Source organism: Apium graveolens, unplaced genomic scaffold (genome assembly GCF_009905375.1).
Source record: "Apium graveolens cultivar Ventura unplaced genomic scaffold, ASM990537v1 ctg1477, whole genome shotgun sequence".
Classification (NCBI taxonomy): Eukaryota; Viridiplantae; Streptophyta; class Magnoliopsida; order Apiales; family Apiaceae; genus Apium; species Apium graveolens.
The window spans coordinates 133,886-152,509 of NW_027417255.1; the positions used below are offsets into that span (position 1 = coordinate 133,886).

The following is an 18,624-nucleotide window of genomic DNA, read 5'->3' on the forward strand; positions in this document are numbered from 1 at the left end:
ATTGAATTAATTGGTTAATTAAATCTGAATTAATATTATGCATTTTTCAGAAATGATTTTGGAATTATATTCAAAAAGATAATCAGCAAAATAGATTTGAACTGGTATGACAATTAGATTGTCATACCGAAAGTCCTACCAAGTCATTCTGGATAGTCTTTCCAAGTCAAGTAATTGTCATACCGAAAGTCTCTCCAGTTCAACAGATTGTCTTGCCAATACAATTGGATTGTCTCACCGAAAGTCTCTCCAGTTCAAAGGATTGTCTTGCTAGTTCATTTGATTGTCTTGCCGAAAGTCTTGCTGATTCAACTGGATTGTTTTGTTTACTTAAACAACAAAACACAGCAGAAGTTATTAATGCAATTATTCAACATACAGAACACACAAGTCAAGAGAAAAAGAAGCAGAAAACAAAGGCAAAACATTTTCATTTTTCATCTGCTTTCTTCAAGATTAAATTTCTAGATTGTAAAGTTAAATCCAATCAACTAGAAATCTTTATCTTGTTCTTGTGTATCAATCTAGCGGATTAAAATCCCTAGAACTTAATCTCAAATCGCATTTAGCATTTGATCTTTTAATTGCAAAAATAGAAAAAGTTCATGTCGAATTTATTCTAGATTTGTAATAATTGATTTGAGATTAATCCCTTGTAACCGATACCGTAGTTGTAACATCTTTCAAGTTTAATAAAAGTTTTATTTAACTTGAATTTTGTTTCATTTTTTTTATTCCGCATTTTATTCGCTTAAACGGTATTGTTTGCATTCAACCCCCCTTCTACAAACAAATTGGGACCTAACAATACACAACACAAGGTGACAAAGGGTCTCCTTGACGCAATCCACTAAAAGGAGTTACAGGCCCTAAATGAGACACATTAAAACTTATAGAATATGAGACAATTGACATACACAACATAATCCACTCTATCCACCTGCTCGAAAACCCCATATGAACCATTTGATGTTTTAAAAAAAACCAAACCACTCTATCATAGGTCTTACTAACATCTAATTTTAGAGCTACCACATATTCACTACCACTTTTCTTCTGCTGCATAAAATGCAATAACTCAAACACTATCAGAACATTATCCGTAATACTCCTACCAGGGACAAATATAAATTGATTTTCAGTTATTAGACCTAGAAAAATCTCTCGCAGTCTATTTGATAGTACTTTATCAATAATATTATAGAGCACATTACATAAAGCAATGGGTCTCAAATCTTTCATAGGCTCTGCACCTTCTTTCTTTGGAATCAGAATTATCGCAGTATCATTCAGATTAGCAGGGAATGACACATCCTTCAACCAACTGACACAACACTGAAATACTTCTCTGCCCAACATGCTCCAAAAATTCTGAAAGAAGGCTGGGTTTAATCCATCCGAACCAACACTCTTGTCTGGATGCATCTGTTTAACTACTTCTGAGAACTCCTCAAAAGTAAACTCTTACACCAATTTCCTATTTTTCTCTTCTGAAATCACTACTCCAGATCTAGGCAAGTTATTATCCTGAACATATTCCCCTGACCAAATAACTTCTCGAAGTACGACTTTACCACCCTGCTCATCCCATCATGGGCAGTCATAATTTCGTTGTTATCGTCCCTCAACTGAGTAAGATTAGTTCTCTTTTTCCTTGTAATTGCATAGGCATGAAAATATTTGGTATTCGAATCACCATCTAAAAGCCAAAAGGACTATGCTCTCTGTTTCCAATACTGCTCTTCGTGAACTAATTCCTCCAACTTGCTTTTTTCCTCAAAACACCGTTTTACTTCAAACTCATTAACACACACTTCATACAACCCCAAAATCTCCTTTTGTTTTTTAACTTTCTTTCTAAATTTGTTAAAAAACTTTCTACCCCACTTCTCCATAAAACTTGACGCTCCAATAATTTAAAAAGGAAATGAATTATTTTAAACTTCTCCAATATTATGATACTTCTTCATGAAATTTTTTCTCTCTTAACCACGTATTCTCAAAAAGGAATCTGAATTTTTTCCTTGCGTGATTACTATTATACAACTCCAGGTGCACTGGATCATGATCTGAATAAACCGTATGATGAACCATCAACTTACACAATAGGTATTTTTGCCACTAAGAAACCGAAACAAAAGCTCGATTAATTCTTTCTCTAACCCAATCTACCTTACCTTTACTCTTTTCCCAAGTCTATTTACCCCCAATCAACTCCAGCTCGATCAGGCCACATTCCTCAATTGTCCTACGAAAACCTTCGAGTAATGCCTGCGAATGTCTATGATTACCACTCTTATCTTCCTCACTTAATATATCATTAAAGTCGCCAATTACACACCAAGGTAGAGCAGACTTTTTAATTAGATTATCTAGTAAATTCCAAGACTCTCTTCTTCGAGATCCTTCCAAAAAGCCATAAAAACCAGTAAGCCTCCACGACGATGTATTATTACTCAACAGATGAATATCGATGTAGTTCCTATCAGCACCAACTATAGAAAATTGAACACTATTATTCTAAAATATAGCCAGACCTCCACTTCTTCCTACACTATCCACTACCCAATAACTTTTGAAACCAAATTTCACACACAACTTCTTTATTCTAGAATTTACTGACAAAGTTTCAATCAAAAACAAAATATTGGGTTTATGGGACTTGATCAGGTCCCCCAAAGCATGAACTGCACGAGAGTTTCCCAATCCTCGACAATTTTAACTTAAAGCATTCATGGCTGCCGGCTAGCTTGGAGTACAAGCTTAACTGAATCAATGTTTAAAGATGTTGAACAATCTATTTCAGAAAGAACAACCTGTGAATTTTGTATTAGCTGCTTATTCCCCACTGTCATTTTAAGCCCACCTTCTACGTCCATTACTTCATATCTATCTGGGCCTCCTCTCATTCTTTTCATTTCCATTATATGCAGCCCATTTAACTCTTCATCCTCAGGTTGAATTAACTCTCCCTCCCTGAGAGTTCATAACTTGATTCCCATCATTAGCTAGATAATATTCATTTCCAGTAAGTTGCAACCAATGCCTAAAATCTCGCCCTCCGTCATGCTGATTTCCCGACCTATACAAACCACCTTCCCCTGACTTTTCGCCCCCGTACCCTTGTCCCCATCTCTCTTCCCACTCTGTGTCACCATCTTCCCTTAACCATTTACTCTTTACCTGCACTGAATTCCGACGAGGTTGAGCTCGAAGCCAGTTACCCCAATCTTTGTTAACCTCCTCCTTCTCACGACTTAGAAATTTTGCACAATACCTTTCAGTGTGCGTCATTATATCACATGTAAAACAAAAGTCACCAAGACGTTCATACTTACATGATACCACCATTTCTTCTATATTCCTATTGATTATCTTCTTCTTTCGTTTCAACGATTTTCTGACATCGAGTTTCACCTTAATCATCATACATTCACGTCATATGCTAGTATTATTCTTGTGATCGTACTCAAGAAACTCCCCAAAAAAGTTCCTTAATTATTTACCAACAGCTTATGTCATGAACCCTGATGGAAAATCAAAAATCTAGATTCACATATTTAGCGACCACAACAGTACATTAGTCGGCTCTACTGTAACACCCCAGTCCCAAATCGAGGAGATTTGGGACTTTTGTTCACTTTATAAGGAAAAACACTACTATGATGTGCACCAATAAATCATGATCTTTTGGGGGCCTACGGTGGGCTTGTCGTAACACAAGTTGGATGCACTTGGGATAATATGCTTCAGCTTATTTCGGACTAGAAATCGGGACTTGACCCGATTTTCAAAAAAGGCTCGGGATTTGACTCGGGATGTCACATATAGTATCAGATCCGACTCTCGAAAGTTTGATGCATCAAGTTGCCGGAGATGGGAACACAAAGGCTGGTGGTATTATCACACAATGGCAAGAGGTTCGGAGGTGGGGATACGAAATCAGCCGATATTATCCCATAATGGCTAGAGAGGAACGATCCGGACCTATGGGATGGTTGTAGAGCCCGACGAGGATGTCAGGATTTAAGTGGGGGAGTTTGTAACACCCCAGTCCCACATCGAGGAGATTTGGGACTTCTGTTCTATTTATAAGGCAAAGTACTACTACTATATGTACCAACAAATCATGATCTTTTGGGGGCCTGTGGTGGGCTTGTCTTAACCCAAGTTGGATGCACTCAGGACAGTAGGCTTCGACTTATTTCGGACTCGGAATCGGGATTTGACCCGATTTTCGAAAAAGGTTCGGGATTTGACCTGGGTTGTCACATCTACTCCCACAGACACCTCCGATATGACCAACATTGCACTATCAAAAGACCACAGACCTCCTCTCAACGCCCAATTCATGTCCTCTCTATTATAAAATTGAAGCAAGAAAACTCCTTGATCAATCTCTTTAATATTAATCCCCACTGCATGACGCCAAATATCCACCATTTTTGACTTCATTACTCTAACATTCACATTTCTCTCTGTCAAGAATCTCCCTACCACACACAACTCATATTTTCCTCTTTTTCAATATCTAACCCAGCCATTTGATGATTCATCTCCTTAAACCGATCCATATTTAATAATAAAACTCACATGATTCAGATTCTGTAGGTAGAATATGAACGATGAGACAAAAATTCAATTCAAATCCTAATACAATTCTTATTTTGGTTCCTTACTATTATTATAATATTAAATTCAAATCCTATTCATATTTTTTTAAAGATGAGAGAGAAAAAGGAGTGTGAAGAAAGGAGGGAAATGAATATTTAATTAACAAAAGTAAGATAGGAAATAATTAAGCATCCCTTATCTTTAAGGAAGTAAAGAATGATCTTAACTTTTCAGGGAACTACTAGGATGCTGTTGGAGTTCCAATTTTGATTGAATACTTATAATTTTAGGTAAGGATCCTTTATAAGTAAGCTGTTGGAGTTGCTCTTACATCCCAATCCCCGTCTTCATCTCTATACTTATTTTTTTTTAACTCTTTCTCTCACCTTTTTTACAACTTCAACCACTAATTAATATTTTAATATATCTCACTCATTCCTTACATAATAAAAGTGTATAAAATATAGGATGGAGAATCAAAAGTCCCCATATTTGGGGACTCAATTAGTTGTCCCTAAAATTTATTTTGAAATAGAGAAATTGATGTTAGCTTATACTCCCTTTATTTTTTTATTTGTCGCTTTAACTTTTGCACACTATCCAATATGTTTTTGACCGGCTAGTTAGAATTATCATTTGCAAAATTTTCTTTTTCTAAATAAAAGTAGCCGGCCTATATTTTAATTCACAAAAAGAATTTTTTTAAAATGATATTTCGAACTAGCCAGCCAAAACACATTGAAATTTGTGCAAAAGTCAAGATGACAAATAAAAAAACGGGTTTTTTAAATGTTTGCCCAAGAGCACACAATAAACACTAACTCTCATGAGTTTGTTACATTTTGATTGATCCTCTAATCATAAATATTGATGGACCACCCCTGCATTTACAACAACTCCACCAATAAAAATGCACCAAACTCATAAAATTTAGTGTTATTGTGTGCCCTTGGGCACACATTAGAAAGACCGATAAAAAAATAAAGAAAGTATTTGCACTAAATTTCAAGATTCTCTTAAAATATGGAGATAAGGATGCACGGGAATGACATGGGAATGCTCTTAGGCCCACTGGACCATTTGCTAAAAGTTATAACTAGCCCAATGAAAAAAGCAAATTATAGAAATAAGAATATTCAAGTTTCAAAAGGAAATAAAGGCCCAAAAAGAAACACAGCCTTTGTAACTATGAATCTGACAGAGTCCCACGTGCAATAAGCCAAAGTACTTCCGTCACACTTGGAAGAAGATCTCAACATGCACTAAACTAAAGAGATAGATAGAACCAACCAAACCCTCATATTATTAAATTATTTAAACTGTAGATTAAGGTTTTTTTGAAGAAGAAAGATGAAAAGTGGAATAACAAAATGGTGCATTCGAGGTAACAAAGATTTGGACGCGGCCTCAAAATTTACAGTGAGAGGTGTTCTTGCTTCTATAATGGAGAATCTGAAGAATGATGGCAGGCCCACTATTCCATTGGGCCATGGTGACCCATCTTCATTTCCTTGCTTTAAAACTACTCCTGTTGCTGAAGATTCTCTTGTTGATGCCATTCGTTCTGCTAAATTTAACTGTTATGGCCCTGCTGCTGGTATTTCAATGGCAAGGAGGTAAAAAAACACACACACACACACTTTCTTGAAAATTGTTTTTTTTTATTGTGAATTGGAGTTCTAATTTGTGGGGAATTGGGGAATGGTACATTTATAGAGTAATCTTAATGTGCATGATTGAATCATTAAGACATGGTTCAATTTTTTCATGGATTGATGATTTCTGTTTTTCGATTTATAGACCGTAAGTGAAAATTAAGTTTTGATGATTAGTTGATTAAAATGTAGCTTCATTGTTTAATTTGTTGAATGCTTGTTATTAAGTGTTCTCATTCCCTAAATTCTGAAGTTTGCAATATTTTTAAGAGAACGTGATAATTAGTAGTATAATGTATTTGTTTTTATGTTTGAGTATTGAATCTGACATCAATTTTGGTTGAGAAACAATTTCCATCATCCATGGCGGATAGTTTCTTACACAACCCTTAATGATGAAAACCCTTAATGATTGGTAAAAAGGATGTAATATTGAGGATTTAGGAATATTCTAGTGGCGAAAACTCCTCCCCCGCCAATTCACTAATAATGAGGTCATAGTCGGAGAGATTACTCTTATCCTCTTGTACCTAGAAAGCAATGTAAATTGATGGGGAAATAATTTAATTTGTGCAAACATTAATAACAAGTCCCAACTCAAGGGGCCAGTTTCTTTTTATCTTTTCCTTGTTCTCACCATCATCTGAGATCACTATTAAGAGGTTGGAGATTGAAGTGCTTTTCCACCTTCTTTCTTTAGAGTTTAAAATTTTGTTATAGGGCATGACTGGCCCCATACATTAACATTGGATGTAAATTACTCATATGCATAAAGATTGCATAATGTACGGACTAGGAAGAACAGTATAAAATTTTGAATTATTAAGCTGAATAAATCTTTGGATATACCAAAAAATAGAATACAATTTGGGCTGTTCACTTTCTTCCTTCTCTCATTCGATATCATTAAAACTCCTTGCACCATTAATCTCTATAGGACGACAGAGTTTCCTTTGCAGTGATTTACAAAATTATGTTTATTGAAGTATGAATTTATGTGCACAGAGGACTTCATACAATATTACAAGTAGACTGCAATTTGCATGATAATTGCATAATACTCAGATGAAGGTGTGCGTGGGTGTTTGGGGGGGGGGGGGGGGTTGGAATTCTTTTTCCGGTTCTGAATACTTTTGAAGATTTAAAGATATGCTATGCTCTTGTGACTTGTTAATGGTTTGGACCCTCTTTTATGTTGAACATGGAGCAAAGCAAACTCAACTGAGATCATTTCAAACATATTTAGCTAAGCAGTGTTAACATATTTATTTATATTCCACAGGTCTGTTGCAGATCATCTTTCACTCAATCTCCCTTATAAATTATCTCCTGATGATATTTTTCTTACGGTTGGTGCTAATCATGCAATTGAAGTTATTTTATCAGTTCTTGCTCGCCCTGGTGCCAATATATTAATTCCAAGACCAGGTTATCCAGTATATGAAGCTCGTGCCGCCTTTAGTAATATCGAGGTTAGGCACTTCAATCTTCTGCCTGAAAATGGTTGGGAGGTTGACCTTCGCAGTGTGGAAGCACTGGCAGATGGTAATACAGTTGCTATAGTTATCATCAACCCAGGAAATCCCTGTGGAAATGTTTTCACACATGAACACCTAAAACAGGTGAGTTAGGCTGATGTCAAAAAAAATAGTTTAATACATCCAATTTATAACTTACAAGTTTGGGTAGAGATTATTCGTTTCCTTCTGAATTCTGATTCATCTCTTCCTATTCTTGATATCATCCATTTATATAAAAGGTTGCAGAGACTGCAAAAAGGCTTGGGATTCTTGTAATTGCAGATGAAGTTTATAATCACCTATGTTTTGGGAGTAAACCATTTGTTCCAGGAGGAGTGTTTGGACCTGTCACACCTGTTCTTACTCTAGGATCGCTATCAAAAAGATGGATTGTTCCTGGGTGGCGACTCGGATGGATCGCGATAAACGATCCAAATGACATTATGCAGAAATATGGGGTAATTTTTGGTCTCTACCTTTGCTTAACACTTTAATACCTCCAACATACTTTCTGCACAATAGTAATATGCAGAAAACCTCAACCTTTTTCTTCTGGTAAAAGAATATTCTGATCCTTTATCCACATATACCTACTGACTACTGTCTGTCAATAAGTCATGCTACTCTGCACAAACCAGCTCCAAGTAGCAAAACAAACATTAGTTTATATATGAAAGAAGAATCACTATTAATTTTCATTAAGCAAACGTTGCTGTAATTCACCCAACAGCGTAGTGTACACAAACGATCTCTACATTAATTTCCATGCCACTATATGTACTTCCACAAGGCTTCAGGGTCCTACTTTGACTGCATGTAAGACTTGTTCCCAATGATGCTGACTAATTTTTTTTTTTTCATTTTGGATTAGCTTGTTGAATCTATCAAGAGCTATATCAGCATCAGCGCTGAACCTCCAACTTTCATTCAGGTATATGGTTGTTATGGATCAGTTCCAGTGTCTATTATGTTCTCATTCTCTGTTGAGTATTTGTTTCTGTGGTATTACATGGCAGGGGATATAAAAATTACATGTCTAAATATCAGAGTTCTAATGACAATTGGAGCCTTGTTCTATATATTCAGAACTGTTAATCCTAAATCCTATGTGAATCTAACAAGTGTGGTCTCATTTGCGACGCATACAAATTCGTTTTGTATTACTAAAATATTAAGTATACGCCATGATTGTAAAGAAAATTGGGAATTGAAACTAATAAGCATGATTTAGATCAAATTAAGTTTTTTACAGTAGTCTTTATGTGATTAATTGTTCTCCTAAATCCATGAATGTCAAAGTTCTATGAAGCTTATGTGTACTTTTGACAAGCAAGAAATATGAAGAAATAAGCTAATAACATGGTCTATTTTTCAGGGAGCTTTACCACAAATCCTTGAAAAAACAACAAATGGCTTCTTTTCTAATACTATTGACATACTTAAAGAGGCTGTGGATGTCTTCCACACTAAACTCGAGGAAATTCCTTGCCTTTCTTGCCCTCAGAAACCAGAAGGAGCTATGTCTTGCATGGTAAGGAGATGTAGTTTTTATCGTGATTGATACTAGGAAATGTTTAAAATAAAGGGATCGTCAACGTTTGTTGCAGGTGAAACTAAACTTGTCACTGTTGGAGGGCATACATGATGATATGGATTTTTGCATTAAGTTAGCCAAAGAAGAGTCTGTGATCGTGCTTCCAGGTATGAATATATATATACACAAAACCTCTTGCGTCGTATTTGGAATGGAAGGATACAGTTTGTAAAAATGTAGATCCCAAAGAATAAAGACACTTGCTTTTTAAAATTTAATTAAAGTTTCGGACATTCATGAAAAGATGTTAAAGAAGTTTTGACTGGATCATGTACGGATACTTGATGTCAAAACATGATTTCTCCGGGCATGTGGTGATGATTGGTTACTAAATAAAGGATACTCATAGTTTGTTGTCTCCTGCAGGAGCTGCAGTAGGGCTCAAGAATTGGCTCCGTATTACTTTTGCTGTTGATCCGGCAGCTCTTGAAGAAGGTCTTGAGAGGATAAAAGCCTTCTATCTGAGGCATGCCAAGAAGCAAGGTGAACTCGACGCGGATCAGATTGTAAGCATGTAGGACAGAAGGTTATCTATAGAGTTGAATAGGGTCACCAAGTTTACATTTATCAGAATTAAGCTTAAGCTAGTTCAGAATCTACTAGTTCAAATGCAGTTAATCCAGAACTCGAATTTCAGAAATTAAAATGTAGATGTGGAAGTGGAAGTTAAACTGAGCATTTCCAAGTGTTCGATTGATATAACTGTATTGATGCATTAATGTTTATAAATAAAAGAATCATGAATAAACAATATATAATTTAGTTGAAACTTTAAGATGGGCTCTGCAATGCACTTCTTTTTCTCGATCAAGTTTTACAACATACAGGGCCGACCCAGAGGGAGGCCTAAGAGGGTGACCGGGCCCATATTTTTGAAGGGGCTCAAAATTCAGCAAAATTTTAATAGTATATATACATATATTTTATACAAAAATAAAAAATATTATAAATGTGTTCGTCTACTCATCTAGTCGTTAATTTTAGTATGTATTATTTTAAAATTTTACATAATTAAGTTTTTTAATTTTCAAATGACTCATTTTTTTATTTTTATAGGCTAGGCTAAAGATTTCATGGTATATTTTTCTTTAAATTAATAATGTGTTGTTTGATTTAGAGATATTAAATTTACGAATGATAATTTTCTTTTCAAACTATTTTAATTTTTTTCCTATTGTGATTTCGTTGATATTTATGCCTATTTTTCGCATTTCTATTTTACTAAATATTAATTAGTTTTACATAATTAAGTTTTTTAATTTTCAAATGACTCATTTTTTTAATTTTATAGGCTAGGCTAAAGATTTCATGGTATATTTTTCTTTAAATTAATAATGTGTTGTTTGATTTAGAGATATTAAATTTACGAATGATAATTTTCTTTTCAAACTATTTTAATTTTTTTCCTATTGTGATTTCGTTGATATTTATGCCTATTTTTCGCATTTCTATTTTACTAAATATTAATTAGTTTTACATAATTAAGTTTTTTAATTTTCAAATGACTCATTTTTTTAATTTTATAGGCTAGGCTAAAGATTTCATGGTATATTTTTCTTTAAATTAATAATGTGTTGTTTGATTTAGAGATATTAAATTTACGAATGATAATTTTCTTTTCAAACTATTTTAATTTTTTTCCTATTGTGATTTCGTTGATATTTATGCCTATTTTTCGCATTTCTATTTTACTAAATATTAATTAGTTTTACATAATTAAGTTTTTTAATTTTCAAATGACTCATTTTTTTAATTTTATAGGCTAGGCTAAAGATTTCATGGTATATTTTTCTTTAAATTAATAATGTGTTGTTTGATTTAGAGATATTAAATTTACGAATGATAATTTTCTTTTCAAACTATTTTAATTTTTTTCCTATTGTGATTTCGTTGATAATTATGCCTATTTTTCGCATTTCTATTTTACTAAATATTAATTAGTTTTACATAATTAAGTTTTTTAATTTTCAAATGACTCATTTTTTTAATTTTATAGGCTAGGCTAAAGATTTCATGGTATATTTTTCTTTAAATTAATAATGTGTTGTTTGATTTAGAGATATTAAATTTACGAATGATAATTTTCTTTTCAAACTATTTTAATTTTTTTCCTATTGTGATTTCGTTGATATTTATGCCTATTTTTCGCATTTCTATTTTACTAAATATTAATTAGATTAATATCGATATAATATCATGTTTACTAATTATTATATTTGACAAATTTTTATTTATACCACTTAAGCCTTAAACCAAAATCATTTTAGACCGTTGAAACATATAACGCATTACAAATATATTTCAATACTGCATGATATTATACTGGACAATACAAATGATCTAAAGTTTAAAATTTAAGTGGTTTAAATAAAATATAACTTTATTATATTATATTATATTATATAATAGAAGAAAAAAATTAGGGCCCGATTTTTTGATTTCACCGTAGCCCTACAAGTTATTGAACGGTCCTAACAACATAAGCAAGGTAGAGCAAGAAAGAGACAAAGAAGGCTTTATGTCCATATTAGCAAAAAGGATTCAGATTACATATTCATTCAGCAGAAGCGCAATGCAGGGGATCTAAAGTTGTTCCTGATTTATCTATGAATTTTTTTAATTAGTGGGCCGCATATCAATATACTTGAGGTTCAATCTATTTACAAGAAAATGATCAATTGAGATTTAAAGTTGTTCCCGAATTATTTATGATATTTTTTAATTAGAGGGTCGCATATTAATATATGCGGAATTCATATTAACTTAAAATTATTTGTTCAAAATTTTCGAAACTTGAGGACTAGCACCACGTAGCACGCAGTCGGCACAAAGGCATTTAATTAATTGTAAAATATAGAGCCCATAAAACACAGGCAATTCAAAAATAACAGAGATTCTAGAAGAAGAATTTTCTTCAGATAGTGATGGGGAGGGGGCCCAACTAGCTCACATTCAGCCCATCTACCCAACCCACTTCACACTCCCATCAATTCAGAATATTTGAAATTCACAACGTGTTTAGCACACCAGCCTAACAAACGTAAATTAAACAACCAAATTAAACAAACATTAATTTAATTAAATTTGTTCATCCAAGTTCCCACTTATTGACCAAGCGGGACCCATCATCAATATTGTGAATCATACTAGATTGAGCTGAAACACGTTGAAACCAATTTTTAGATTTATTCCGGTTCTGATCAAAGGATTGATCTGCAATACATTTCAAATTTATTCCTCCAACCAAAAATATATGTTTAATTTGAAGAATTATAAGTTTATACTCGCTCCGTCTCTTTTACATTTGGGTTGAGTACGGAGTTTAAAAAAAATGATAAAATAGTGGAAGAAAGTTAAAAAAATGATAAAATAGTGAGATCGATAATATTATATGTATAAAGTGGGTATATAATGAAGAGAAGTAGTGGACGTAGATTTTTAAAAAATTATAAAAACTTTACTATTTTTGAAAAATTTTGAAATGTAAATAATTGGAAGAACATCCAAAAAAGAAAGGATAAACAAATGGGAGGGAGAGAGGGAGAGAGGGAGTAACTGGCATACTAATAAACCAAGTATTGAAATAAATAAACCAAGTATTGAAATAAGGTATGATCATCGAACAAACTGAGAATGATTACATAAGTGTTAAAGTAGCTAGATGGAGAGGAAATTAACTGTATATACATTATGTCAATGCTGTTCCTTTTACAAAGTCATGCAGAAACTAAGTTTTCTTCAGTACCTCTTCATGCCTTGTGTTTTTTGATTTCTGATTATAACATGTAGTTGTCCTCGCTTAGATTCTGGCTGGAGGAAGAAGACCTCATGATTGGAGGCACGGATGAGGAAACACCGTCCATGCGAAAACCGGAACCACCAGGAGCATCCATCTGAGGTATTGTGGATCTTTCGATCCCCCGAAGATAGGCATGATGATCATCATCATTTTTCGAAAACATGAACTGATGTTGTTGTTGTTGTTGCTGCTGCTGCTGCAACTGTTGCTGGACTTGTAAAAGATTATTGTACCCTGGTCTAGGAACCATGACTGCATTAGGGTTAGCATATTGTTGACCAGTCCCGATTCCGAGACTGAAATTAGTACCAATAGGGTAAGAGCTGGTGCTTGAGCCAGTGGAAGGAAATGGAGTCAATGAACCACCAGTAAACTGCTGAACCATGGCTCTGAAGTTAGCGGTGTCGGTATTTAGCAAAGTGGTAGGAGTTCGTCTCGAGGCCCTGGACCTTTTCCTGACAGGCTTCGACACGCGACCTTCCGGGCTCAAACCACCCCCGCTAGCTGAACTGATGGTGTTGGTGGTGACGGTAGTCGCGTCCGAGACCTGGTTGCTAATGAACAAACCAGCAGGCTTAGCAGGAGCATTGTGTTGATAATACTGAGCCCAGCTTTCGCTAGGGTTTGACATGGTATTGCTCATTGGATGAGGAGTTTTTTAGAGGCTTAAGAAAGAAGGAAAGAATAGTGAGTATTTATTTGTTTAGATATAAGGAAGTTAGGTCAATTATAAAGACTTTTGAGGAAGGGATGGGTCACATGTTGGTCACGTGAGATTAGGCGAAATGGATTTGGCATATTGTGAGGTTAGTTTTTATCTGGAAGTGGTCTACAGAATCGGAGGCTGGATAAGTAGGTTCCAGGAAGCAACAAGCAAAAGTGATGTGATGATGATTATAAGAAAGAAACTAATGGTGGCGGTAGGTGACTCAGATTCATGACATATTTACAGTTACATATAGGTCTTATTCAGGATGAAGCAACCGGGGAATTACACCATGCTCCCTCCGTCCTATTGAAATGTTAACATTATTTAAATTATGTGAGGGGAAATTTATCCCACCGAAATGTTAACATTATTTAAATTATGTGAGGGAATATGTGAGGGAGAATTTGAACGATGTAACAGTCTAATGAGACGGAGCGCGTAGTTTTAGCTATCGTATTGCCCTGTTTTCATGTGAATTTAGAACACTACATATTAACAAGGAAGCTGATTAGAATCGTTGTTTGGCACAAGCATTGTTAATTGTTAAAAGTGCAGAATAAAAATCTCAAGACTGTTCAAAATTTACAGCTAAATGTCTATAATATATAGACAAGTGTGCAAGAAGGGATTATATAATATAATCCTTTCTTCTCTTCACTTTGTATAAACAGGGTAAAGTAATCCTGTTTAACATATTTTGATAAGGTCTGTCTCCAAATATGAATAATGTGAGGGTGCTATAGCAACTAAAATTCAACCTAAAGATTAGTCAAAGGCTCATAGTCAACAACAGGGATCTCGTCAAAAGAGAAATTGTGAACCACGGCTCAGTCCTTGTCTTGCTAGCATAGATGGATAAGTTTTTCATTTTTCCACGAAACAAGGCTAATTTTGTACAGCATATAATGTTTATTTTAAAACGAGGAGAACTAGTATATCTAAAGAAAGCTTTTATTCAACTCTACAAAACATAACAGAACTAGTGATTTCTATTATCAGTAGATTATATGTCTTTGAAATAGAAAAACACATATAAAGCTCCATAAGCGGGGTACAATAGAACAGTATATATTGTTAATATCAGTTTCCAAAGAGGATGAATACAGAAAATGCAGCCATCCTCTCCCCACGTGTTTTGAATGTATGAGGTGAGCCACATGAATAATAAGGTGAAAAATCAAAAAAGGACAACCCGGCTCTGAAGATTCACTGTAAAACTGTTATCGCAAGCTGACTAATATACAAGGACCATGATGTATGTTACCAATCTTATTACCATTGGTAACATGTTTGTAACTAAGTAGAGGTGAAACCAAAAGGTTTTTTTTCTGAAAACAGGTAAAACCAAATGGTTCAAATCACAATTTGCAACATAATCAGGCAAAGAAATCGTTTCTTCATTCACTGGTCTTAATAACATAAGAACTAGTATATAATATACCAAGAAGATAGAACAGTTCATAAATCTCCAACCCGTTCAGATATTGAAATGTTATTAGCGGCAGGGCTTACATTGAACGAATTATTACATCAAAATATGAAATACTGCCCCAATCCTCTGAATAATATCACATATCATCATTGCAACCTGATCGCATAAAGATAATTATTAATTAATAATCATATTTCAGAGGATAAGTTACTCAGGTCTAAACCCAGCAAATAGCACATTTAAATCAATTTAAATCATGTCAAGGGTCAACATGTTAGGAGAAAATCAGTGTACACCTATTACAAAAGCTAAAATAAATGATTCAGAAAATATTCAAGGATATCGAAAGAATCAAACAATCTATGAACAATTAAAAGATATTCAATACGAAAAGGTACATTATCATGTATATCTTAACATATACTTGAACTAGATCTATAAAAGATCACTGTACTTTTGTCATCAAATTTATGTTTAAATACTGAACTTGAATTGAATTCAATTTAAGCAGCAATCTAGGGTATCAAAAGCTCAAAAACATCACAAATTTATTTAATTCCATAGTTGCATCTCGAACTTCATCTAGTCTTGTCAATGCCTACAACAGGGAACATTAAAGCAGGTGGAACTTCGTTAAAAGTGGGCGAAAAGAATGGAAACTGACTGAATTCTTAGAGATCTGCAAAAATAGTGAAATTATCATCATTGATAATTGATAGTGTCATACTGATTACTGACTAGTTTAAGAGATTGAGATTCTGTGTCGTTAAAAACAGTTTCTTTACTCAAATGTAACATCTATTGACATACTCAAGATTCAGCATACCAGGGGTGATTACTTAACAAAGTTACCAATGGAATCGTGGTCTAGATAATGTCATGTAAAATTTAACTTACCGAATAATAATATCAAAAGAGAAACAGGACAGCAAGAGAAAGTCTTAGAGTTTTGTTAGATACCTAAACCAAGAGAAGACCAAACGGTTAGGCAACAACCTTTACTTGATAAGAAAGCTCAAATTACAGTAAGTGCGCAGACAATCAGGACAAGAATGCAAAATCCTAATAGCAATGTGGTTAGTTAACTAGAAAATTTCAAGAACAACTTAATTGCTGAAGTCATCGTATTTAATAGAGTTAACATAAAAAGTCTGGAATCGGATAAAGAGGCCAATGTAGAAAATTTGTTAACTCCCATTTGATGATTGAAGTCAATATATTTTACAATGCTATTATACAGAAAGTATATTTCTTGACATATTTCCTAACCAATTGAATAATATGCAAAATCCACCGGTATCGTGATTATTGTAATTGAAAAACTCCTTATATGGAACCACATAGACAATGCTTTCCAGTCATTAAACACTGCCATGTCGTGGAACGACCGTCAAATTTATTTAAAAGCATATATCCATTAACATCAAAATTCAAATAACCCCACTCTATTGCCAATTTTAATACATAAATACAGATGAGCCTAATATGCTAGATTGAAGTGCATGTCTTAAGTTTCAACAACGTGAACACTCCGGGTCTCCAAGACTCCAACACACATGTATACATATTACTGACAAGAAAAAGGTTAGCCTACCAAGTAAAAACACTCGGAAATGAATTGCAAAATTCGTAACTCGTTCTTATCATCTCCCACATTACAACCTAATTGCACACTAAATACACAGATTCAACAGAACTGTGCAAATTTCCGTTTAACTTAAAATTTATAAATTATAAGCGCCACATTTCAAGCTAACATAAAATGAGGATCAGGTTATATATAGAAAAAACGAAAATGTATTTAAATTTGTATTTACAATGTATTTAGTTGCACACTAAATACGCAGATTAAACGGAACTGTGGTAATTTTGTGTTTAACTTCAATGAATAAATTTACAAGTGCCACATTTTAAGTCAACATATAAAGACTAAGCATATAGATAAATATTTTACTATTTAGCTTCCAATTCAATTAACATAATTGCACAATACGAAACTCAATACATCAAAACGCATAATACAGGGGCAATTAAATCGAAAAACTACCTTCAGGAAGCCAACCGTAGCCTCGACGAGAGAGCGTAAGCATGGAAGTCATCAAAGCGGAAGCAGTGGCAGTGTGGAACGGCTGCATCGAACTCAATTCACACGGACAGCTTCACATTCACAATTAAGTGAAATTTCAGTAATCAATATAATCAACATAATCAATACACATACACAAACATTAAAAATGTAATTATAAATTAATATTAAATATAAAATGAAATAGTGAGTGTTGTATATACCTGAAGAGGCGATTGGCGAGAGGCGTTCTAGTGGACATACGAAATGGAGAACGAGAAGCTTTGGCGCTTGAAGCGAACCTAGCGGCGCCGTTACGCACAGCGGCTGATCGGAAAATAGATCTAGCGGCGGCGACGCCGGACATTTTTCTTGTGGATTTTGATGTTTTTTGTGTTCTGAGTTTTATGTTTGGCTAAAACCCTAGCTTGTTTCTTATTTGCTTCTCTTTCTATTTTTTTATTTTTAGATTTTTAGATTTTAACCTGACAACAAAAATATTTTTATATTTTCTTACTGAGAAAAATAAAATTACTACAACCGGATTTGTGGGTTTTATCCAAAAATTTAGGGATTGTCCTCGTGTCTAATTCAAAATTATTGGATAAGAAAATTTTCAAAAATATTAACTTTAATTTTTTTTAACTAATTAAACTTATATTACATGCCTTCAAACTGGATATCCAATAATTTTCAATTTTCATGTCCCTCATTTGAATGCCATCCATACCGGGGTGGCAAAATATAGATTTGGGTCTAATTTGGGTCAATTAATATGGATATGGGTTGGGTCCTGATGCAAAACTATATTTAATCCATATTTAATTAAAATATAGTTAGAATTTGGTTCGGATTATAATGGATTAGGGTCAAAATATGGATAAATCATTTTTATAATTTTTTTAATATAACAAATGTTACTACTTTTCTATTTAAATAAAAATTCATTAAAAAATATTGAAAATTTCTTTTTTTGTCGGGAATATTGAAAAGATTAATGATTGATATATAAAAAATTTGGAATATAAAACATCTAAAGCGAGTTAATAGCTAAGGAGTGAGTGAGAGGACGGGAGGCCATCACCGCTAGGGCAGTAAAATGATCTGTTAGAAACAGACACCCTTATACTCAAATATTGTATTTTAGTGTGTTCAGGTTTGGATCCGTGATCATATTATTCGAATACAAACTGATCCCGGATATATGAAGACCGGATCCAAACCGAATATGAGTCA

The 18,624-nt window shown here is 33.8% G+C and overlaps 3 protein-coding genes across 8 annotated transcripts; 1 reads left to right on the forward strand and 2 right to left on the reverse strand.

The window, feature by feature from the left end:
• The first annotated feature begins 5,824 nt into the window (after positions 1-5,824).
• On the forward strand, positions 5,825-10,152 carry LOC141699896 (nicotianamine aminotransferase 1-like). The gene is made up of 7 exons (XM_074503699.1): positions 5,825-6,230; positions 7,552-7,891; positions 8,029-8,247; positions 8,661-8,720; positions 9,165-9,320; positions 9,397-9,490; positions 9,750-10,152. Exons 1-7 carry the CDS (start codon positions 5,965-5,967, stop codon positions 9,899-9,901), a joined length of 1,287 nt encoding a protein of 428 aa, XP_074359800.1. The 5' UTR covers positions 5,825-5,964; the 3' UTR covers positions 9,902-10,152.
• Positions 10,153-12,969: 2,817 nt separating this feature from the next.
• LOC141699905 (VQ motif-containing protein 22-like) lies at positions 12,970-13,897 on the reverse strand. Its single transcript, XM_074503708.1, has one exon. The coding sequence runs from the start codon at positions 13,823-13,825 to the stop codon at positions 13,160-13,162; it is 666 nt and encodes a 221-aa protein (XP_074359809.1). The 5' UTR covers positions 13,826-13,897; the 3' UTR covers positions 12,970-13,159.
• A 1,373-nt stretch (positions 13,898-15,270) lies between these two features.
• LOC141699906 (protein NUCLEAR FUSION DEFECTIVE 6, mitochondrial-like) lies at positions 15,271-17,821 on the reverse strand. 6 transcript variants are annotated; one of them, XR_012566148.1, is made up of 4 exons: positions 17,613-17,820; positions 17,371-17,480; positions 16,221-16,283; positions 15,271-15,479 (listed from the first exon to the last, which is right to left on the reverse strand). XR_012566148.1 is itself a non-coding variant. In XM_074503709.1 (3 exons), the coding sequence occupies exons 1-3, from the start codon at positions 17,753-17,755 to the stop codon at positions 15,460-15,462; spliced, it is 273 nt and encodes a 90-aa protein (XP_074359810.1). In that variant the 5' UTR covers positions 17,756-17,820; the 3' UTR covers positions 15,271-15,459. The 6 variants fall into 6 exon arrangements, 3 of the variants coding, with proteins under 3 accessions (XP_074359810.1, XP_074359812.1, XP_074359811.1); XR_012566147.1 differs by lacking the exon at positions 15,271-15,479 and adding an exon at positions 15,672-15,921; XR_012566149.1 differs by lacking the exon at positions 15,271-15,479 and adding an exon at positions 15,672-16,002.
• Positions 17,822-18,624: the final 803 nt, after the last annotated feature.